Source organism: Cinclus cinclus, chromosome 3 (assembly GCF_963662255.1).
Source record: "Cinclus cinclus chromosome 3, bCinCin1.1, whole genome shotgun sequence".
Taxonomy (NCBI): Eukaryota; Metazoa; Chordata; class Aves; order Passeriformes; family Cinclidae; genus Cinclus; species Cinclus cinclus.
Window position 1 is genome coordinate 55,673,241 of NC_085048.1, and position 25,311 is coordinate 55,698,551.

Below are 25,311 nucleotides of genomic sequence, written 5' to 3' on the forward strand. Positions count from 1 at the left end.
AAAAAAAGGAAGAGAGAGAGGGGGGGGGGGGGAAAAAAGCCCTTTAAGTGAAGGGCTGCTGATTCCCACTTCTGCAAGTGACCTTAGGCCTAAGTCATTGTACTTCTCAGGTGCTCTGCATTTATCAAGAGGGCAGGAGGTTTTTTCAGTTTGTAAAGCACATTGAAATTCAAACATGAAACCAACTAAAACAATAAAAGCATATTCTTATAGCATACAATTGATTCACAGTAGAACCTGTTTGATACACTGTGTATTAAACATCAACCCATTTCTTGAGTAATTATTAACTATTCATAGCACTTACTTAGGTTTTTTCTTTGTCACTTCACCGGTGCTTTTGTGCAGGACACTCAACAGTCTTGTAATAGTAGCAGGTTCACTTACTGTTTGATAGTGTAAAAGCACCTGAAAATGTTTTCTGCAGTTATTAAACATCCTACAATAATCAGCAATCCTAGGTGTTAATAGTTGAAAACAGCAGACTGTTTTAAAACTGATTCTTTTTTTCAGCAAATACTTATTAAACTTCTCTCACAGGAGTGCCTGCCTCACATCCTTACTCTCCTTAGCTCCCAAACTTTCTGATCATGACTGATATGACAAAGGCCATATTTTATGTCATCATAAGTACATTTTTCATCCTTTAGTGTTTTGCTTTTGCCGCCACAGTGCAGTTCTGTAGCATGAACTGATATTTTGTTTATTTTAAAAGCTACCTTACACTTAAGTGCATCATTATATTTCCACAAGATGTGAGCTTCTAAAGCCTAGCTGTGATGGAACTCACATTCTCTGAAATGGCTCGGCTATATATTAAAAGCCAGTAAGAATATGCATAAACAGCCACAGTAGCCCCATCTAACCACTTAAAATTACAGAAGAATCTGTTTCCTCTGGAGAGACAGAACCACTTCTGGATTCTGAATGTGTCTCATATTCAGGAGGTCAGATAGGAAAAGCCTTGAGCAACCTGCCATGAACAGAGTTTTTACAGAGACTTACAGGAAATCCTTTAGTGATTGGAACCTCAATATTGAAGATGAGAACCCGAGCTCTGAACCGAGTGCAAACTTTAATGGGTTCCTTGGGATCACAAAATACACAGCCCACACTACAAGAGAACAAAAAAAAATCAAACAAACAGGTATCTCTTGACATAGAAGTGTTAAATAATTATCCTTTTCCAATGCAGTGATTAAGACAAGCAAAGGAAAAGCAACACCGCTTTAATACAACCAGGGTTGTGGGGGGTGTAGGTGTGCAGATACCCAGGAGCACTGTATTAAAGCCTGTAACAAAATGCATTCCTAGACAATGTCTACCTTGTTTTGTGTGTATGCATGAAGGGCTTTGTCTAGTTCAGTGAACAATTACGTCCACTGCTAATCAGTTTCTGAAAATGTCATTGTTTCCTGTGTGTAGATATTTTTAAGAATTAGACTTTCATTCAGAGATTCAGGGCTTCCGTTCAACAGCATAATATACTGCAAGGGTGTCCAGAACTGCAATACTGCCGCCTGTAGCTCAATTAATTTCTGGATAATAAGGGAACATCATGATCAGGACTCAAAACCTGAGCTTTCAGCAATACTCATTTCCAAAAAAGTCTACATGGAGTCACAAGAATACTGCTTGCTACAAGTTGGAAAGTAGACGAGACGCAGCTTTTTCACAGAGGCTAGTTTTAGCCAGATGAAATGAAAGGAAAATTAATTCCACAAAGGAAAACATGACAAAAGAGAAAAAAACGGTAAGATTAAACATATACATCAAATTTCATCAATAAAGAGGACTTGAAAATTCGTAGTTTTTCTTGACAGCTCTAACAGACCTCCAAAAGATGAATGACATCAAGGTAACAAATTGACTCAAGACTTCATTCAACAACTACAACAAGATTTCCCTCACCCTTTCACCACTGAGAATCCCACCCCTCTATGAAATGGCAACAAAGAATGCCTGTACTTTTCCCTAAAATCAGAGCATAGATTTGAAAAACTATCAATGCAAGGAGATCTTCAAAGAGTAGTTCAAAAGTTTGCTGTCTGAAGTCCAACTGGAACGTAAAAAAGGTGAACAAATTGTGGATCCTGTTATCTGGCTTGAACAACAAGTGACACTTAAAAGCTTGAGGTTAATGCTTAGCATGAATCCAACAGACTAGAAAAGACACAAAGATATTTGCTCCACCTCAGCACCCCATCAGAATATCAGACCATCCCTTAGCAAAACACTTCAGAAAATAAATCTTACAAGCAGCTAAATGTGTTGCATAAACAGTTTCCATCAATTTCACTTGTACTTATTACAGATTTACTTACTAGTACAAAATGGCAGTTGTTTGCCTGAGCTCTGTTAGAATGACTGATTATTTGAGAAGTTCTTTAAAAATTTTATTTTATTTAGCAACACAGGTTGAATTCACTTCACAACTAAAATGTCCAAGGAGTAGTATAAAAGCAAAGGGCTTGGAAGGTTACTGGTGTCAGCACTAGGGCAAAGGATGAAAACTGACAGTATTCTTCTGAGGCTGCCGTTGCACATGCAGCAGATGTTTCCAACGTTTGTACATGCAAGCCAGGTGATATGCATCACTTTGGTTTTAAATATCCTGGTAGCCACATCATTCTTCAAGTAAACCGCTGTAATGTAGCCCAGTGTAAGTTATACTGCTTTTCATTAAAAACAAACCGTTACTTAGACTGAAACCCAGTTTTGCTCACTTGATTTTGATGATATCCATGCCGGTCAAAGTGAGACTAACGTGATCTCCTGCTGCAGCCCAATCAACTGGCTCATCGTGCAGTGTGATTCCTGGAAATGAGTAAGAACAGAACCTCACAGTGAAGTACCTAGGTTCTGAGCTACAAACAAACAGCTCTGTTTGGGCCATTTGTGCTTCATCAACCATTACTCATCAATTTTCAGTATGAATGGGTTGAGAGTAAAAGCTTTTTAACTGAGAAGCCCGAGGAAGCTTTTTTTACCCCTTGGTGAGGATTCACTCTTCGCTCTCACCACACCCTGCACCATAACATGGCCTTATTCAAGCCAGAGGAGGGGACCTGGCCCTTGTCACCAGCACAGATGACGCAATCCTGAAAACGCTGTAGTACTAATATCTTTGTATCTGCCCCACCCATCCTTTGAGGCACACGCACACCCTAGACCGCATCTTTCATATACTTTATTGCTACTGTGTCAACTTTCATTTACCTTAAGTGGGTTTGCTGACTCTTTCATAAAAAAGTGTAACCGAAGCCTTTCATTCGCAACATCACCTCTATTAGAAAGCACCCTTACAAGCAACTTAATTCTAACTTTTATTTTAATTTCTTTAAAAGACAACCTGGTTGATGGGTGAGGACAAGAATAACTAGCTCTGATTGGACATCTTGAGGTTTCTGGGGGACAACAAGAGAGAAAGAAAAAACCTGGTTTTTTAGAAATACTGCATGTATTTATAGGATCTAGTTCTATTTTGCTGCAGATTGTACCTCTTGACTTGCAGATTTGTTCCTAAAACCATTCGCCAAAAAACATGCCAGAAAGCGTGATTCAACTATAATCATCTTAAGTACCATTTTTAAGCAGCGATGATAATTATTTGATATATCTGCCATTATTACAGAATCAAATAAATTCAGCTTCTTGATTGAACAACGTGAATCCTAATGTTCCCACTGTCTTAAGCAAATATCGTATGCTGAATTAAATTATCACTTCTTTACATTAAATATAAATAGTACGTACTTAATGGACTTATATGCCCAAACTTCGTTTGAATTTCAGTCATACAAGAGGCAGTACAAAAGAAAAACCATAGAATCGTGCTGCTGGAGATACTCAGACCAAATACATCTTTTTCCATGGCACTTCCTCCACTCTCCACACAGAGGAGTGACTACAGTGGTCTGCTACCCAAATTCATCCACATTATTGTAACATTCCTGTGCATGTGAATAATGTGCATAGAACTGCACAAGTTGATAGACTGAAGAGCTTCCCGAATTAGCACTGAACAAGGTGTGTTTGGAATAGAACAGACAACCAAACCAACACATTGCCAAATTCAGCAATAGGCTGAATAGGCTAAATACTTAGATACAAAAAGCTATTCATATCTCAAGGACTCAATTTTTTATTCACAGGCCAACATAAGAAAATCATAATTTTATCTTTCTATTTGCATATCAAATAAAACCAACTTTGCAGTACAAAGACAGTAAGCTTAATCAGGAAACAGCTGAGCACTTAATGTCTAGCTATTTGTTTTCAGAAATCAAATATATTGAAATTTAAATCAAAATTTCTTCTCTTTTCCAGTTTCAAGACACCTATACCCTGAAAGTTTGATACTATGAAAGGATCAGTGACAAATCTTACAACATCAAACAGGAGCGATGACTTAATTCTCAAGCTTTTTCACATCCAAATTTTAAGATTAATTTCTAAAGGCTGTTCAATATCCTCACATTTCCTAAAAGCAGAAACACTCCACAGCAAAGCTGAATACTAGTGATTCCTGTACTGAGTATCTTTACAGACATGGCTGGATCTCAAATGCTTTCACAGGCTCTTCATAAAGCAATGTCAAAAGCCACAAGGCTATAACTTCTGGATTATCTGATATGGTAAAAAAAAGCATGTAACATTTCACATACTCTTCACAGACATATTTATACAGACACAGTCACATCTAAAGAAATTCGTTTTATGCTTTCACAATTTATGTTTGACAGTTAGTATCAGTTTGACAGTCTGTTACCATTTCAGTAACTGTTTCTAGCCCAGTATTGACCTGAAAGTAAACATGCTTCTGAAGACTGTACCTTTTGCAGTGCAAGTTTCATTGGGAGGCATTGCCAGAAGTCGTTCTCCAACCTGAATATAGCCTGCTTCTATTTTACCAGTCACACAAAATCCTGAACCTTGGTCTGCAATAAACACAGAAACAATTTAAAAAAACTTCATAATACAGGTTCCCATCAGAAGTTAGTCCTTCACCAATGCAGAGACAAGCTTTTAATATAATGAAGATTTTTTTCCCTTCTCAGCAGTGTTCAGTACTTGCAAGTTAGCCAGCTGCGCATCATAATGAAAATGAAACATTAAATTCAAAACCTCTAGATCTTTTGTTTTTCAGAACTAAGGAAGAAATATTCTTCTTTAAACAAATGTAGGTACATAAAGAAATATTTTTTAGGGTTTTTTTCAGTATTAGACTAAGCCCCTTAATTTCTAGCATTATTATTTAATTCAGCACTCCCTCACTATAATTACAGATAAAAGGAATATGACAGACCTCTCATAATAATTCTCATGCATACAGGTGCAAATTCCTATGCCATTTACTGTTTAACTGAGTCAGAATCCTACAGACTCTGTCTGCACATTACTTTTTACTCCTGAAATAGTCAAAGAATGATTCAGTTCTATTTAATATGAGGAACTATTATAACAGGAGATGATTTAAATATTGCTGAATAAAAGATTGGCAAAGTTTTCATCTTCAATGTCCTAAAAGTCTGTTGATCACTTGAATGATATGCCAGTTACTTTCCACATACGCTACACATGCACATTTATGCACATACACCTTAAAAAATGCCATGTCTTCTTAGCATCTGTTTGCAGGTGTGTTTAAGAAGAACTCTCTGAACTGATTCTACAATGACATTTTCATTATCCACACAAACAACAAATAATCTTTTGCTGAACATCAGAATTCAGCGATATGAGCAAGCATCTTAGTATTTTCTGTCTCACATTAAATTAAAAGCTGGCTTTAAAGCTGAATTTGAAAGAACAAGTTGATCTCAAATCTTGAGGTCACTTACTACAGACTTGCTCTTTGCACTGATCATAGCTACTGAAGAATGCTTCTGTGTAATGAATGGTTCCATCTTTCTATCTGGAAAAATATCAGCAGTATGCCTACATACTAATTTTCCTCTATTCATTCCAGCAAACGAGATGATACACAGGCAATTAACAGATGACATCAAATGTCACACAGGAAACTGTCAAAGCTGGTACTGGCTAGAAAAAAAGTACCCAAGTCATGTTACAGACACCACCACAATACAGCACACAAAACAACCTGAACTTGGCTTTGCAAGCACTTGTGGTAACCAGAAACATGAACTGATTACATGCTCTCCACCACTCCCAAGCACAATTGAGAACCATTTATCTTTTATTCACATCATCACCAGGTCTGGCTCGGTAAACCAATGTGGTCTTTGAAGCGTCAACTCCCATGCTGACTGCTTCCCTAAAAGTGCCAAGTTCCTTCAGTTCCACCTGAAATCAGTGCAAGTGCAAAATGGATAGTGCGGGACAGAATCGGGGCATAAAAATGGCCCAATTTCTGTGTAGCTGGTATTTGTGTTCTGCCAGGACATGTTCTTTGTCCTCAGGATTTGGTTGGTAGACAAGGCATTTTAGAGTCAAATCAGTCATACCCTAGACAGAATTGTAATATGGTAAGTGGGGACTGATGCAGCAGCAAAGGGATTTACAGGGAACTTTCAGTTCAGGAGATAGTTTGCCTGTAGAGAATGAGTATTAGGAGGACTGTGGAAGATAACAGCTAAAAAAAGTTGGCTGAGGCAGCTGAATCATGTATGTGAGCAGCCTTAATAGAGAAAGGGGTTTTCCAAACTATGTAGGAGTACACTCAGCACTCTCACTTTTTAAACACTTTTATGGACAGCTCCTCCTGAGCATGCACAGGTACTACAACAAAGCTGAGAACAACTGTTGCTTCATGTACTTGTATCTGCAGCTACTTCCTCTGGTGGCATCAAAGTTCATTAAGTTTTGAGATCATAACATAAGAAAAAACAGCCTTAAAAAAACACCTAAAAGGCCACATTTAGTGATAAACCCTCTATATGTAAACTGATTCCCTTCCAAAGTCATTATTTTTTGCATAGTTTAGCAAAATAGATCAAAATTGCTCATTTTGTGAAACTTTGCTCAACCCAAAAATGACTGCTGCTAAAAAGCTGTGATATTATTTTAAAAGATCTCAATCAATAATCCTAACACCCTTTCCCACAGCTCATGAAATTAAAAAAAGAGAAAATAAATACAGAGATGGCATAGATGACAAAACCAGTGGTATCACACTAGGGTAAATTCCCAGGCAAGTTTTCAATATTTAGCATTATGGCTTCAGTTAAATCAGCTAACCAAGGACAATGCACAATATCTAGTGTTTTCGCAAAGGCCCACATGAAAATGGTACAAGCCTGGTATTTGCAGGTTTATACTACTTACAATCAGAATTTTGATCTGATTTTTTTGTACTTCCCCTATAAACACCTTAAATAGAAAGCAAAAATGTTTAAAATATGAATTTTAATAATCATATTTGATTACAAATATTTACAGCAGTTCAAATCATGCTGTCATTTAGTTTGTAACATTTCTCAAGGGACCTACAAAATGTTTCAAATGGCATGAGCTTCTAAGTTACCTGCAATTGTAAATGACTAAATGGAAAAAAAAAAAAATCAAGTTGACCATGAAAATCTTAGAGGCTCAAGGCAGTCTATTTTCGCCAGACAGTGAAAATAAGAACTGATTATAGTTCTTGCTGTTCCATCTTTATTAATGCTAGAGAATAACTCAATTCCTTAAATCCTGTTTCTCACATAGTCTCACCACCACTATCATTTTCTTCCACCTCACCTGCCCAAATTTTTATGAAAAATTAAGGAATGTTATCATTAATCACAACTACAACAATGAAAAGAAAAGGAACAAGACAAACTTGTTTAAAATCTAGGACTGGAAAGCAAAAGAGCCCGAAGCTACACTCATAAAAAGTTTGAGAAATATTGATTTAGTTCAGCAGAACCAGTTTGGGAAAGTCCCACATTCTGCCCCACAGAACCATGAACTCATTACACAGACAAATAACTGGTCATGCAGATTAGCTTCCTTAATTTCTTTTCCAGTGTGTCTCACCTTCAGTAATACTAAAAATTTGGCAAGGTACTTGAAAATGTCCTATTCTGGTCCAGGATTACACATGAAATTCCAATTAAGTCTTATTTTGACAGCCTTTTTTAACACTTACGTGAAATATCAGCGAAATTATGGTAAAAATACTATAAAAACAACCAACCTTTAAAAACATCAGCAACACACAGTCTAAATGGTTTATCCACTGATCTCTGTGGTGGCTTGAAAGAATCTGCAAATAAATTTATAAGATCTTTTAGAATGCCTGTATTGAATAACTATCTCAGCAACTTCTCAGTTAGAAAAATTAATTATGTTGCATTCCAATGATTTTGTCTCATGTTTTCCCAAAAATAAACACACACAGGACTAAGATGTATTATTTTAAATGAGGAAAATTGCACTTACCAATTTGCTCTAACAAACAGTTTCCTTTATACCATTGTGTGAGGTCACTTGACTGACCTCTTGTGACCAGATTTTCACCACCAAGGCCACTTGTTGGGATATAAGCCACATCTGATTCCTGACAAAGAAAACAAACAAATGTGAAGCATACATTAACAACAGGATCCCCTAGCAGAAGCAAGAACTGCATTTTTTCAACATTATGTATCTAAACTTTAAAAGAATAGTTGTCACATTCATATTTCCCTGGGAGAAGGCAGGTTACTCAATGGATCCATTTCCATGGATGTGACCTCTTGCCTGATCACTCTGCTCCAACAAAGAGTTGGAGATACTCAAATATGACGGTATCAATGCTGACAACTAGAAACTGAGTTCAAGTAACAAACTCCTCCATGTTTGACAGGCAAAACTTTGGTTTGTATTGCTGCTTTATGCATAGGGATTGCAGGAAGACCACAGCCGGTCCAAATGAATAGTAGCTGGAACTGAGAAAACATGAGAGGAGTGGTCTCATGAGCTTACAGTCCACACTGACACCTGCTCCAGGTATAAAACTCTCTACTGTCACTCATGCCATCTTGAACATTAACATAGCTCATTCTTGGTCTCTTCTGCTTTGTAGATAACAATCCAAAGAAACTACAAGTGGTCTGAGTACCCCAAAGATTCAACAGACCTAAATAAAGATGATGATACAAAGAGTAATAAAGAACTGATTGCCCTTATGCAGGACTCAATATCACCCTATCACCTAGGAAGACAAGGAATGTGCTACATTATGTGCACATAGCAGTAGCAGGAAAGTGACAAAATAACCCGACTGCAGGAAAAGCTCATCCCACACAAATGCTTGAACAAAGCAACAAAGGCCTCACAAATATATTACCTTAAAGCCGGCTTGCTTAAGAAATTGGCCAAGCTTACTCGTAATTTCCTGAAATCTTTCCTGTTGCCAATTGACCTAAAATAAAGCACAGATTACGATATGATATTAAAAGGATAAATTTTTAACTGTGACTTGGACATACAGCTGCATGTCATCAACTCTGCAGTAGAAACAGACGTGTATTTATAAACACGACATTTCCAAGTGCATTCATACTTTATTATATGAGAGCATACACATTAGCAATTACTGATCACAAACAACACATCACTAAAACTGCAAGCCCTTTTAATTTCAACACTAGCTTTAAAGTTTACACAAAATTCAGATTCAGCAAGATATATTCAACGCAGCAGTAATTTAGAACATAAATAGTAATCTTTAATAAACTTTACATATTTAAATAAAACTATTGAGGTCTTGACCTGAATGACTACAAAGATGATCTTACAAATGCCAGTGAAATCAACTGTTATGTGAGATTTCCACAGGTACAAAAGGGACCCCTGCTCATTTTAGCACCAACATAAACCTTCTGTGTGCTTTGAAAATACACCCATAAATAAAAAGAATGGCATCATAAAGTCTAAATATAAGGGACAGAGCAGGAAAGCAAAGAAGCAATGCTTTCTTGTTAGTTTCATAATACTTATCCTTAAACTTAATATCCACAAATCTAGACAGAAGCCCTTCACTTAAATGAAGAAATTAAATGTGTACCTGATCCATTTTATTGACTGCAACAGCCAACTGTGTCACTCCAAGAGAGCGCACTAATAATCCATGTTCTCGAGTTTGTCCACCCGTCTCAAATCCTGCCTCAAACTCTCCTCGGCTGGCATCCACAACCAAAATTGCCACATCAGCCTATATTATAAAGAAAAAAAAAATCAAAATAGTTTAAGAGGTGGAAATAATCTGGGTAAATACCCCAATGAGTACCATTTCACACAAAACATACTTTACTCAGGAGGAATCCTGATGTGCTCCAAATGTAATTGAAACTTCTCAGTCCCATCTGTATCATACCACCTTTGGTGAGATATGGTATTATGTCATCTTATGTCATAAACCAGCACCTCCTGGTTAAACACAGGACAACTGCTGTTTTGGGGAACCTGTCCCCTTCAATCTACCTACTGTGGATGCTGCACAGATCCAAACAAAAGCAGCCTATGCTCAGAAACTCTAGAACACAATGTATGAGCTCAATGTCCAGCTCTCCCTGTCTCAGTCTGTACACCTTCTTAGTGAGAAGCTGCAAAAATTACAAACTAATCACCATACTATACAACTGGGACTCCCAGCTGTACTGCACAGTTGACTGTATGCTGGATGTGAATGCTTCACAGTCCACTTAACACACTGGAGCAGGCCAAAATCACAAGGTGGCAAAGAAGTCTATGTTACCACCCAGACAAACCCTCTGCCAAAGCATTAAGAGCAAATAGTCTACAGCACTGCACAAAAGTCAGCATGTGAGCACTGGGAAAAACACAGATCTTGATATTAGCCTTAAATGCTGCTAATATTTTTTGTACTTTTCCTGCTTTGGTAAGTAATTGCCAGTTAGATCATCACCATGTACTAAGTGATGGCAACAGATGTGAACAACAAAGGTACTTGTGTCAGCAGGCAGGTGTAAGACAGTTTCAGAGGACTGAGGAGATGGGCATAATGGAAAGAGAGAAGAAACAGTGGCACTTTCTCCCCTTCCTTAAATGCTCATGCTTCTGAATTCCAGGAAAAGGAAGAGAGTCCGGACTCTGAACTTCCCTTGCCTCATCCTAGGCATGAAATCCCCACAGCTCAGAGACAACAGGAGTGTGAGAATGGGAAAAGGATGACTGATTAATTTCCTCAGAGCTCTCAGCCTGAGAAGTGCATTGCAGTGAACTTCTTATTCAAAAAAAAAAAAAAATCCAGCATTTTCTAAATTATGAATTATAAAAACAGCACCTCAGGACTTACTGAATGTGTATCAAAGGCCAGATGCTGGCCTTGATAAGGTTGATTTGCATTCTGCATAACAGCAGTTGGGGATTCACCTCCCAACAGCATTCTCCACAGTAAAAAGGCACTAAAGCCATTTCCAGCCATTACTTCAGCACTGAGCTTACTCTAACAGGCAACAGAAAGTTGCAAAGTTTCAGTGATTCCTTAACAGGCTCCAGAACAGACCAGCTCCTCATCACCCTGAGACCTGGAACAGAGATATCAAGCTTCAATTGGTCAGCCCTCTCTTCTGCTGAACTGATACAATTGCTGGGGGATCTGCAACTCTTCTCTTAATACTTCTCCCTGTGTTACCTTTTCCCCCAAAGAAAAAACTATTTTAACAACAATTGTAAAGAAACAGAACATCTGAGTCAACATTTTCCACTGCTCTGAAACTAAAGATTCACTTCTAATTTTAAAACTCATAAAATTGCTACAACACATTCTGCCATATAGACGGCTGTAGCCATCTAAGCAGTACACCATAATGTGCAAACTTCTGACTATTCTGCAGCCTAACCACTGGATCACAAGGTCTGAATTCTCACCCAGGCTCTGCTTCAGAGCTAAAGCAGAACTTGGGACAAACCAGTCTTCCTACAGTGCAGTTCTCCATCTAGTAAGATCATACTAGCAGTACTCATCCAAGTACTCAACAAAGATCTTAAGATATAACCCATATTTTAGACAGTTATGACACACACAAAGCAAAAACCTATTCACAGCTTATTTTTGAAAAAGAAATTAAGTCTCTACTTTGAAGAATCAATTTTATTGCTTAAAGAAGGGTGTCTTTAAGTGAAAAAAAAACCCCACTCTTTTTATATCATATAACCATGTTATTTTTCCCCCCACCTCTAAGGTACTGTTTCCACAAATAACTAATCTATAGGAGACTGTTAAATGCCATACTGAATTCAATGGGTAGTGTCCAATGCTTTTGACTTCACCTACTGTTTCTTAAACAAGTGGCATGAAGTCTCTGCAAACATCATATTGACAAGATGGATGCACTCTGTATAAACTTTATCTGTTTTCCCAGCCCCTACAAAATACACTATAAAGCAGAAAAATGTGTTTTGCTTGACCTATAAATCCTTTTTCTTTAAGCTCAAAATCACTTAAAATCAATCTACAACAAGACTTCGACAGAACTACTCACTGAGTAGCCATACACCACATCTGAAAAGCGTTCAAAGCTCAAATGTGATATTACCAAACTGCAATTCACTATTAAATTACTTGCATAATAAAAACCTCCTCCCAAACATTAGCGTCAAAAAAAGAAACTACCTTTAAATGTTTAACAAATGTATTCTTATTTAAGTTTAGAAAACACAAAGATATGTCAACACCATCAGTGATTCTATTCCATCTTAGATTTTAAAAGAAAAATAAAACAATTTTAGAAAAATTAAAAATTATACTGATACTGGAAAAAGCATTTTAGACCATCTTTACCTGTGCAGCTCCTGTGATCATATTTGGAATGAAATCTTTGTGGCCTGGAGCATCCATCAGTGTAATTATTTTAGTTGGTGTCTCGAATTTGGTCATGCCCACATCCATTGTCACTCCCCTTAAACAAAGCAAACATACAGTGCACCATTAAAACTGCTTCAAAACTTCACAGAGATAGAAAGTAAGCTATTAAAAAGACAACCATGAAATTATACATTTCATATCTGTCACTGATTTAGCCTTCACCACAGAGATACTGCATATTGGAAGAGCAGACCTCTAGAGCTGCCTTTTAGTAAATCCAGTGGTGAAGAAAAATACCCAGAATTCCCAGTACTACCATGCACCCATTGACTGTGTCCCAACAAGGATAAAAAGAACATGAAAATTGAACTGCATATTTAAATCATTACTAATTATACTTTTGATATTTAGTTCTTCATAAAAAGGTATCCGAGTAAGAGAAACATAGCTGAATTTAAAAAAATAGGTGGCATAGGACTGTAGAGATAAAGTTATATATTTGCAAAGATCCACAGGCAGAATTCCTGATTACCAAGGAAGGACTGCAACACACTTGGACTCAGATCCACATCTCACTAACTTCCACATGTTCTGCATGACACACAGGATAGGACCTATCTCATCAAATGCAAACACCTACCATACACATGTCTGTATCTGGGTTAGTCATCTGCATCTGCTTTAAAGATACTCAAGACAGACAAGAACTTTCAAGGGACAAAACATCTTGTAGTAGCAGATACATTTAGTATGCTACTTCCAACCACCAAAAAATCCCAACAAAATAAGTGCCACAAAATCCCAAACACTTACAGATGACTCCAGAAAGTTGGAGTTTTTTTAAATAAAAAACTCAGAGCAAAGAGAAAATAAAAATAATCAAAAATACTAATTCAGAAAACTCACTTCAATATAAAAATGTAATTTTAGATTTTGTATTTCAAACTAATAAAGGCCTTCTATAAAGCATACAAATAAAATTGTTATTTAATTTGTAGATTTTATTTTAAAAATAATGTAAGTCACATGTGATGAACTGACATTTCAGTGCTTTGTTTATCAGACTAATATTTTCTAACAAATGCTGTTCTTTCACAGAAAAAAAAGTAACTGCCATCAAAATGTATTTCTACCTTTCTCTTTCTTCACCAGTTTCATCCAAGACCCATGCATAGGCAAATGAAGCTTTACCAGCTTTTTTAGACTCCTGTTCATATTTGTGCATAGTTCTTTTGTTCACATTTCCCAAAAGGTAGAGCAAATGACCCATTAAAGTACTTTTGCCTGCATCAACATGTCCTGTGGAAGAAAATAAATATTAGAGCAATTTTATTAATTTATGCAATTTATGTATAGCACAAGAAATTACTACATATATGAACATCACATGCACTGATAATGCTACTGTAATTCATAGAACTTCATAATCCTGTGAGACAGAGACACAGGAAGACTGTTTATTGTAAGAGCCAGTCAACATGACAACCATAGTGCACCTCCAAATTCATGCTAAAAAGAGCACTCTGCAACTATAAAACCAAACCAAACATGTTCTGTATGCTCAAAGGGATGCTAAGTCAACCTTTCAAGTCAAAGATATCGGAATGCAATCCGTCCAAAAATGCAGATGCAACTGAAAACAGTATGAGATTTCCCTTCCCTAGACTGAAGACAGTTTTGCTTCTGTATCACTTCCAGATTCAACCAATGCAGTCTTTATGTTTGTCAGAAATGTAATTTAACAGTATTACCTATTACCACCAAATTCAGCAGTTGCTTTCCTCCTTGTCTCTTCTCCAACTCTGCTTTCACATCTATTTGGGGTTTTGCCTTGCTTGACTTTTTTGCTGGAGTAGGCACCATATTCTGCTCTTCTGAAACCTGCACTACTTGGGATGAAAGAGTAGATTTTGAGACAGCCTCAAGTACCCCAGAAGCTACACTGGCATCTTCAGGTAACAGTCCTTTCTGAGGTGTATTAGGGTGGCCATTTTCCTCAGCAATCGCACTAGGGGAAAAAAAGAAAACAAAGAATGCATATGGCAAAGAAGACACAGAAACAGGGGAGAGAAATTGTGTTTTCCTTTCACTATCATGTAAGCCCCAAGGAATATGTGATAAGCTCATTAAGGTGGAAACAGCTGGATAAAAACTGCACAGATACCAGCTCTGAACATCTTGTCTCAAAAGCAGCACTGTTTACAAAAGCGAGATAAGAAATCTTGTAAAATATATGAAACAGATAAAAGCTTTCCATAAACCCCTCCTTTAACAGGAAGGGAAAGGACAATTATGCAGAACTACCACAGAGCAGGTTTCCTCTGAACTAAGAGCCCAAGTCAACTCTGAAGCACAGATCCTGAGTTTCCACGTACAGTACCATTACTACAGCTGAAAATAGTAATGTATTCTGAGAACAACAACATAACATAAAGAGTTTATATTAAGCACATGTAAGCTGCAATTTAAAGTGCAATGCTTATAGAGAACTATAACAGATGAGTTAAGATTTATCAATATTGAAAAAATTCATGCATCACACAAGGCACCCAGAACTAAAGAGATTTGGATTCTCAAACTACCTTTTTTCAAACACCTTGTTAACCCACAAATCACCATACTTATCCTAATGGTAAATAATCCTAAATATATTATTTTCTTACACTCTCTCTTTTTATCTGCATTTTGTAAATGAACATATTTTTCTAATTTCCACAAGTTTTCTGAGAATATACCATATTATTCTTTACCTGTCATAGCAAAGACAATCATTAAAAACAAACACTAAGCAACATTTTAAAGACAGTAAAAACTTTCTTACTGCCTGACAGAGCTGCATGGCGAGGCATTAATAAGAAACAAGATCAGTACCATCATGCTGCAGATTGACTTCTCTGGAACAGGTTCATGAAGGCTCTCAGAGCCAAGTGTTTCCACATCCACAGTGAAATCTTCACTCTCCACTTTCTGTTTACATGCCACAATTAAACTACCCAGTTTTAATCTTCTGAACTTCTACAAACAAAACTGTTTCTTTTGGTACTTTAGAATCCCACATTGTGACATCTCAACTTTTACTTGACATTACTTCTCATTTTCTGTCTGTGTAGGAGTACTTGCACTGTGTTAGCCCATTTCCATTGCACAGATCTCATGGATCAATAAGGTCTTAACATGTTAGTCTACTGAATAAAGCTGTTGAAGAGCTATGATCTAAAAAATTAAACATTATAATATGTTCAGATCAAACACAAACCTAAGCCTCTTATTACAGCACTAAGTAACATGGGGCATTTTATGGCTTCCCCTTCTTCCCCAGTTTCAGAACCCACCTGTATTACCAGTACTGCAGCAGACTGATTGATTTTGACACCTTTTCATAAGGCCCAAAGCCAAGTTTTTCTCTTGATTGTTGAGACCAAAGCAGAAATTCAAACACACATTTTTTTGGCTACAGTTCCAAAACCCAAGGTCAGGTTCTTGACTCAAGGCTGGATACCCAGGCATGCTTCTCAAAAGCAAACAACCTGCTTTATGCCAGCCATGATGGTTGCAGGGGTATAGATGGTACCTGTGCTTCTGCATAATGGACAGACAGTTCTGTATAAAGTCTGTTTGATATTAAATAAAATATAGATGTATAAAATATTATTTGTATTTTTGCATTAAAGTCTTTCCTAAAAAGAAGTAACTCTATCAAAGTATTCTAAACCATTTGTAGAAGGACAAGCTTCTATCAAACTACTGCCTTAGGTCACACAGTATTGACATTCTAGAATTCACTCTACAAAGCCAACTGTTCTGTATCACCAACTATCGCTCCAATGTTACAGATAGCATTGCAGCCTGATAAGCTGAATAACCTTTATTACATTTGATCCTCTAAACCAAAACAATAGTTGGTCATCATTGCTTTACGTGCAGCAATGAAGAAAGTTGATTACACATTAATTATTCTACAGAGAAGAAAAGTGACTACAACTATTTATGCTTTCTTTTACTGGAAAAAGCTAAGTGCATTTCTATAAGGCTCTGCCTTTAAAATTCCTTAAATAGTACACTGAGTTTTAGTTGAAAACCTACTTGGGAGTGGCAAACCAATTATTTTCTCCAATGTCTCTGCAGAGGAATTTCACTTCATGAAAACAGACTGGAAACAATCAAGTTGATAGAGGAAAAATACACAAAGAATTGTGGTAACAAAGTTTTCTACATATTTTTATGAGGTATTAAAATCATCTGAATTATGTAAAGTATACCAAATAATTTCTGTTATTTAATCAAATATTATTATATTACTAATATATCGATCATTTAAGAAAGCCTCCTATATTTACAATTAATTTGGATTAGACAACTTTCATCAAGATTAAGACTCTTCCATATTTTTCCTTTTTTCAGACAAACTTCAGTTCAGCCTCAGCATAATATGTAGCATGCTCACACAGAAGTACCAGGACTAGTGCCAATATGCAAAGGTCACACTGAAATGCAAATATGGTATTTTACATCAGTATCAAGTTTTCTTCCTTGAAAGTCTAATATTTGAAGTTCTGGAGAAAACTATTTGTATAAGAAGTCATATCAAAGCAGCTTTTACAGCTGGCAATAGCTTTCTCTCCTTTTCAGTGTCTGCATTTCTTCCCAAACCAGATTTTCAAGTAAAAAAAAAATTAAAAGGCAGTTATTTAGATGAAGCTGAAGTAATGTGACCCAAAAACATAACTCTCATATTTTTTTATAGCTTTCCAAAATATATTCAAGCATTGTCACATCAGCCTATTAACAGACAAGAATGCATTTTCAAAGAGAGTTTATTTGTAAGCCTCTAAATTTTATTTCGTTAAACTAGGTAATGATTATTTTTCTAATCCCAAATGCTCAGATCTTCCTGCAGGTCAAACCCTGTATCAGTGAGGATTCCAGGGTGGATTTTGTGTGGTGAAATTCAAACTAATTACAGCATCTGAAAGAACCATGGTTATTGCCAGAGACAAAAAGTACTCTCTCATTTCTACATCGCTTTTTTTTTGTAACCACCACTGCTTAAGGCTGCCAAATAGCTTTTATTTTGGGTGGTGCAAAGAAAAAGTGCTGGATACAAATGAAATTAGAGAAACAAGGCTCCAGCCATCATTAGGCCTTGCTACTTTTTCAAGGGTACAGTATTTGAACAGTCAGTACACTGCTAGAGTTTAAAATTAACAGTTATTATTACTGTGTTTTGGAAACCTGGAAACAACTTGTGCCACAATAAACCCAGACTTGCCATTTCAGAGAAGAAACATCAGAATAGACAGAGCCTAAGATCTACTTAGAGAATATCCCTAATAACACAATTGAGCTTTTTGCTGACCAGTGTCAGAGAAAGGGAGAGCAAGTTTATTTCTAGGAAATTATTGCTTTTCTAACAGGAAAGTGGGAAGATTAAATTCCAGTCTCATGGAAGTACATGAAGAGAAATGCAACAGTAAGACCCTGACAGTTAGTTATGCTTCATGGCAACCAGATGAGTGTTTTATTGAAAGTTTGATAATGGCTCATAAAAATACTAAGGAGCTCCATTTCTGACAAAATGGATGAAACGGAAATGCTCTTCAGCTAGCCCCTTCCCACAAGGTTTTTCAAAATTATTGAACTGAAAATTCCTGTCAGAAGGCAGTAGCTAGTGTGTCACTAGTGCAGGCAGTTGAGGATATAAGTTGAGGTCAGCTGCACTAGAAAGCATCTTTGGTAGCAAAGTTCCAGCTTGGTCTGAGCCATGACAATCTATCACACGAAGGAAAATGTATATTGGAGGAAGACCACTTCCTAAACCACTGCTTGCATCATTGTTTGAGAACTTGATGGAACTATCAAAAGCAGTCTCAGTTTGCCAACCACTGCTATCTGGTAACATGGAGCCATTGATTGATAATGCAACTCAACTTCTTTGAAAGGAGAGAACTATTATGAACCTTACACGCACACTGACATGATGCACTCAAGAAAGCTTGACCATCAGCAAGTCAGGCGCCAATGTCAAAACAGCCTGTCACAGATCTTTTGGAAATCAGCAGACAAACCAAAGCCTGGCAAGGACCAATGTTTAATCAAAATTAGAAGTGCCAGGCCAGAAACTTCCTATGCTGTCTTACCAACAAGGACCATAACAGTAAACTGAATAAAATGTTATGGTTACATTACTGTTTTCTGGAGAATAATAATAAATACAACATATACTGTTATGTGTTAGAAGGCATTCCATCTCCCACAAGTATTGAAAGGTTCACACCACCACACATTCAAAGAGGAACCTGAAAGCTCATCTGCTCAATATTAACTCTTCAGAATTTAGCTTTTAAACATTATTTTCAATCTACTAGTCTGGATGCTGGGTGAATTATTTTTACACAACCGACTCTTTCGGAGTACTTACAGTCATTACAGAAATGTCTACATTTATTTCCTCTTTCAAAATTATTAATTACAAAATATTGGTCAGACTAGTTACAATAATCAACCCTTTTTTGGTCACAACTTCTCTTGGCTTCTTTTATTACTTAACAAAAATTAAAAGCCCAGTAAACAGTTTTGCTAGAGCACCAGTTTACCAGCAAACTCCATTTTCCATTGACAATCCCACCAAGAATACCCAGCAACAAAGGCAATCAATGTTCAAAGCAATTAAAGACTGCTAATAATCCATCTATTTCAAATAAGATTCACTGATTAATATGAGGTTATACCTCATAACAAGACTGAACCATAAACTGAATAGTTAGTCAAAGAAAGGGTTTTTCTGCCAATGTAAGGCTGCTGCTTTTAAAAACTTGGTCTGAAAACTACCTTCAAGACCCCATATGGGCAACAATAAAAACTACTTCATATGTACTATACAATTTCCTTCTAATGGTATCTGCTCCAGCACCATACCAGTATTTTGGAGTAGAAGTAGGGGGCAGAGTTACAGATGTTTTTAGAATCCATTTAGAATGCTTTGAGCAATTTATACTGGTGCTTTTGGTGACATAAAAGATGTACTTAAAAACCTGTATTATTATAAACCTAAATTTACCCTGCAGTAAATTAACAATGAAAAAAGAACACAGAGAAGTTATGAAAGGGGTCAAAGGAACAAGTTTTTCTTAGCTGTTAATAAAAACAGATTCCTCCTGTTCCTTAATAGTTTATCCTTACCCTGCCATCAATCTAGAAGGTAACTGCAGAAGAGAAGAACTAATCCTAATACTCATTGAATAGAGGTGGAGGTTCATGTTTTGTTTTTCAAGTTTAGATATAGATGATTCTCTGCTTCCATAAAGTCAAGGTCACAGGCTTTGGCAGTGCCTCCACAGCAGTCCGCTAGACAAAAGAAGAAAGGAGGCTGTCACCAGACTCCTTGAAGAAGGGGTCTTTAAGACCTGCAAGTAACTTTACCATTTAAATTGTATCTTCTTCCATATTCATTGATTGTCTGCTCCAAATCTCATGCTCTTTTACAAATCATTAACTTCTTACCTATTCCTCCACTTCAAGCTAAATACCTAATGCATATCCAATTTCTACAGTAAAAAGAAGTTTGTTTTCAATTGTTTTTCAGCAGTACCGCTAAGTAAGATGAATAAAAACCATCTTCACAATCACAGAATGACAGAATGGTTTAGGTTACAAGGGCTCTTTAAAGGCCATCTAGTCCAACAATGAGCAGGGACATCTTCAACTAGATCAGGTTGTTCAGAACCTGGTCCAGTCTGATTTTGAAAGTTTCCATGGGTGGGGCATCCACCACCTCTTTGGGGAACCTGTTCCAGTGGCTTAACACCTCCACTGAAAAAAACTTCTTCCTTACATATGATCTAGGCTCTACTGCAGTTTAAAACCATTACACCCTTTGTCCTGTCAGAACAAGCCCTCTTAAAATGTCTGTCCCCATCTTTCTTATATACCCCTTTTTTAGGTACTGGAAAGCTGCAATAAGGTCACCCCAAAGCATTCTCTTCATCAGCTTGAACAACCCCAGCCTTCTCAGGCTGTACTCATGGAACAAGTGCTTCATCCCTCTAATAATCTTGGTGGCCTCCTCTGGGCCCACTCCATCAGGTCCACATCTTTCCTGCACTGAAAACCCCAGAACTGAACGCAGCACTCCAGATGGGGGTCTCACAAGAGCAATATTAAGGATTTATCCAAAGGATATACCCACAGGTCCTGAAGGCTTAATCTTTTTTCTGCCACTGAACTGTATGCAAGCATGGTACAAACTATGTCAGTGTCCCTGAAAAGAAGCAGAACGGCTGAGAATCATGTTGGAGACAACCACCCTTCATCAGAGACTGAGTCATCACCAGCCTATCCAAGAATTACTTTAGTCTACAGATAAGGAAGCATTCTACTTATCTCCTCCTTCCCTGAGGAGCAGGCACACATACTAAGTAAGTATGAGACACAAAATTCTGTACTTGCTTTTTTTCAGAAACAAACATTTTAAACAGCCATTATAACAGACAAAGAAAAAAAAATAAATCAATCACAACTACTTAAAATTAGCTGGCAGATCTTCTTCACTCACTTAATATTCCTATTCTTTCTTTTTTCTCAACTTCTATCCAAATTAAATTACTACACAAAAGTCCCCATGGAAAACTCCTACTTTTAAGAAGTTTAATAAGAACATAAGAGATGAAGGTGCCCGGAACTTCGTGAGCCCAGTTGTCAAACCTAGAGTCACTGATTAGTAGTCAGCAAGCAAAAAAAGAAAAGAAAAAAAAAAAAAAAAGAAAAAGAAAAAAAAAAAGAAAGGAAAAAATTTAAATTCTTTTATATATTGCAAATCTCAAACAATTCAGACAAAATATTTTGAAAGTCCCAGAAAATTTTCATTTGGAACTTATTGCATCTAAGGAGATTGAATGAAGGTGATGTCTTTCAGCAATGACATTTAGCAACACAAAGGAATAATGACATTGGCTTCACACTTTGTATTAAATGTGCTTATGTAGATGAAACTGCTCGCTTTCCAATCAAACATGTACAAGAAACACAAAGACTGTGCTGTCCTCTTACCCCCCAGAATGCTTTCCAGGTCAGAATTCCAAACAGTGCAAGATGAGTTTGGGATTTTGGCACTTACACTTGAGAATTTTTTTACCTCAGGTTGTACTATAGGATTTTTTGCCACACATTAGATGGCTATTATAAGACTGGGTTCAAAAACAGAATAAGGGGACCTAAGCAAGAAAAGTACATTTGCCATTCTTAATACAAATAGACAAAACCAAAAAAATAAATAAAAATTAGGAATGTGGGAAAATGTGAGAAGGAAAATTAGGAAAATTAAAAATGTGGGAAGCCACAGAACACATGAAATGATACTTCATGGACCACATTCTCAACATACATGCCATGTCCTTATATATTTCTTTAACTTTTCACTGCTGGCTATTGCTGCAGGTAATATATCTCTGATTCAGATGTCTGTCTTCTTGCTCTCATGAGACATCCGCCTCAACAGTTCCAAGTCAGGATAAAATTAGCACCACTTTAATTTAGTTATAGCACAAGTAGGACCAAACTCTACAACAGTTGTACCCTGCACACCTGTTAAAGTTAATAAAAGCTGCAGAGGAAGGCAAGGTTTAGCCATAAGTGATTGTTTTCCCCATCAACTATTCTTAAATATATTACTTCCTTTGAAGAACAAGCAATTACAGTTAAGATTTATTGATTTCATAATTCCACTTAGAGAACTAAATTTAAAATAAACGAACACCAAGAAAGTTCAGTATTCTATGAAGCGGATGCTTAAATAATCTGACTACCTGATATCTCTACACACGATTCATAGTGAAAGGATTTGTTAAACTCAAAACGTGAGGTACCATACTCTGAAAGTAATTCTGAGTCAAACAAGAAGCTGAGATGGTTAGTTCTGAAGAGTGACACTAAAACTGCTATGAAAAATAGAAAAAATAAGACGAAAACTTGCTACAGGTGCATCAGTCTGAAAGAAGAGCTGCTGATGTACCTTGATGTACGAGGGCTTGGCTTACCATGGAACTTCAAATCCCATAGATTGTTTCTTTCCAGACACTGTCATTTTGGTAACTTTTGGCACAATTTCAGATTCCATTCTGGCTGACTGGGAATCCATTGTTTTTCCTAGTAATAGACAAAAAGTAAGTTTGAACTTAAGGTTGTGACTAAAAGGTGTTAAATATAAAGTTTAACAAGTCCCACTACTTCTCTCCAACCCAACGATACCAGTCCTTCATGACCAACTCTCACATTTCAGTGTCTTATGTGACTATATTACATAATTAAAATAATCTACAGTTAGATCCATTGTGAAAATCTCACTTCTATCTCCAAGCAGTCACATGACAGCTACACTATGCAAGAGCTTTACTAGAAGCAGCTCTGCAGGATACCAGAATTATTTAATGCAATGTAGATAAAGAAACAGTTTGCAGGTACCCACTCGACAATTGCATTAATTCTTCTTTAGAGTTTTTATTTTGCCTTAACATTTTTAACATTGTAAAACAAAAAGTATGTCCACCTCAGGGAATGCTAGCAGCAGCACCAGCTATGTGTGGGCTGCAAGGCCTTCCCTGAAACCTGAAAACAGAGTTGTCTTACAATGAATTATACTCAAGAAGCCAAGCAAAACTCCAAAGCTAGCTAATTTCAAGGTTATTTAGAAGTAATTACCTTGAAACTTAATTACTCAAAGGTATTAACTTTTACCATAACTTGAATGAAAACAAAGCTCATTCTGAATTTTGTGAAAACAGTTGCACAACTAATAGCACTACATGCTATCAGTTTCTCACCAAGCTGTAAAAAAAAATAATATTTATTTACTCTGCAGAGGAGGAGTTTATAGAAAAGAAGCAAACTAGCCATTTTCTTTACACAGTTCCCTTGTTATTATGTTAGGATCCCTTCTTCCTTCAAGGAAAAAGACTTCCTGCTTTACAGCACTTCTGACAGCTGCTACATATGGCATTCTGAAGGATGTTACACACATGACAAAGCAAAACAATAGCCCAAATCCAGAATTAAGCTGCAATTTTTAAACAAGTTTTACCTAAAAGTGTATCTGAAAAGAAGAAAAATGCCATTACTCTTCCAGTACTAGACCAATTTGGATATTCAAGAGTCAAGTGAATACCAAGTTACTCGAAATTTCAAGTGTTTTAGATATACTATATTAGGATGAACTGTTGGAGCCATTTGGCCCTACTCAGATATGTTTAATGCTGCACTTCTTTCTAAAGCACAACGGCTACACCTTTAAACCACAAGATCATATTGGTTTGCAGGTTACATAAACGGCTGCGGTCAAGACTGCTGAAGATTTCAGGCAAGGAAACAGAATACCACAGACAAGTCGACAACAGCAAACCAAAAATTCAAACCAAAAAATCACAGTACAGATGGAGACATTTTTATTTATCTGATGACTTGGTCTTCATCTCCCTCATTTGTCTTATCTGCTGATACTCATTTATATGCCACCTGCAGATCTCTGGAAGAAGTAGTCTGTATGTGGTTTATCAATAGTTGCACGCAAATAAGAAACAAAAGTAAGAGAAATAAAGGCAATAACAGAAAGTATGGTTTACAAGAATCTCAAATCATGTAACAAACAAATATAAATATTCAGAATATAAAATTCTCACTGGACAGGGACTACTAGTTAAGCACTAAGATTGTGTTTCATCTTCAAGCTCTTGAAGGGATCACCTACAGCATTTTTTAATAAGTAAACACTTTAGTTACAGTAAAAATTACATTATTTTTGTTGCCAAATTGGTATGCTATTTTCTGCATCAATTCTAACAATTTTCAAGCAGACATAATTTTCAACTGACAGGTGAACATGAATGTTTTACATGTCATTTCAAATCTGAATTCTCAGAAAATACCATGCTCAATATGTGGCTACAAGGAATTTATAATTACAAAAAAACCACCAATTAAATTGAAATTAGATTAGTTGAAAGAAAAGACAAAAATAAATATTATATAACTTGAAAATAACTTGCAATCTATTCATTCAAAAGTCAAAGGTTTTACAAAATATATCTTCTCTAATCAATTTCAAAATTACTGTGTACAAATAATGCTGCAGTGTTTGACACATACTCCGAGTTAAATTGTGCAAGGAGACTAAATACATTCAACAAATGAAGTATTTGAGACAGAAAAAACCCTTAAAACTAGAATTTAGGAAACACTACAAGTTGAAAGAAGATACAAAACTAAAATCACAAAGACCAAGAGAAAGTGAAATAATAGTCCATTAAAGCTGACAGTTTGGGTGGTTCTTGTCTTTATTTATACATTATATATATATATATATATACTTTAGTTTTATAAGTAACAATTACAATAATAAATAATTATATAAATAAATAAACAAATGCTAAAGCATAGGCAGAGCAAGGAAGCAGACTGGGATCAGATAAATCAAACCACAGAAATAATCCCAGAATGGCGACATTCAAACAGATGAAAAGGCAAGGCAAGCATTATTAGTAACACCACTGATAGAAGCATCAAAT

The 25,311-nt window shown here is 36.4% G+C and overlaps 1 protein-coding gene across 6 annotated transcripts in view; it reads right to left on the bottom strand.

The window, feature by feature from the left end:
- HBS1L (HBS1 like translational GTPase) overlaps positions 1-25,311 on the bottom strand; it is a 57,976-nt gene that overhangs the window by 2,389 nt on the left and 30,276 nt on the right. For 5 of the 6 annotated variants that reach the window (XM_062489996.1, XM_062489995.1, XM_062489997.1 and 2 more), the window contains 12 exons: positions 22,792-22,900; positions 14,512-14,768; positions 13,894-14,059; positions 12,737-12,854; positions 9,998-10,144; positions 9,278-9,352; positions 8,389-8,506; positions 8,144-8,212; positions 4,836-4,940; positions 2,727-2,817; positions 1,006-1,114; positions 308-408 (listed from right to left, as the gene is read on the bottom strand). In XM_062489996.1, coding sequence (XP_062345980.1) covers positions 308-408; positions 1,006-1,114; positions 2,727-2,817; positions 4,836-4,940; positions 8,144-8,212; positions 8,389-8,506; positions 9,278-9,352; positions 9,998-10,144; positions 12,737-12,854; positions 13,894-14,059; positions 14,512-14,768; positions 22,792-22,900 — 1,465 coding nt within the window. Of the gene's footprint in view, positions 1-307; positions 409-1,005; positions 1,115-1,958; positions 2,646-2,726; positions 2,818-4,835; positions 4,941-8,143; positions 8,213-8,388; positions 8,507-9,277; positions 9,353-9,997; positions 10,145-12,736; positions 12,855-13,893; positions 14,060-14,511; positions 14,769-22,791; positions 22,901-25,311 lie in introns of those variants that run through there. The other variant, XM_062489998.1, reaches the window with a different exon arrangement.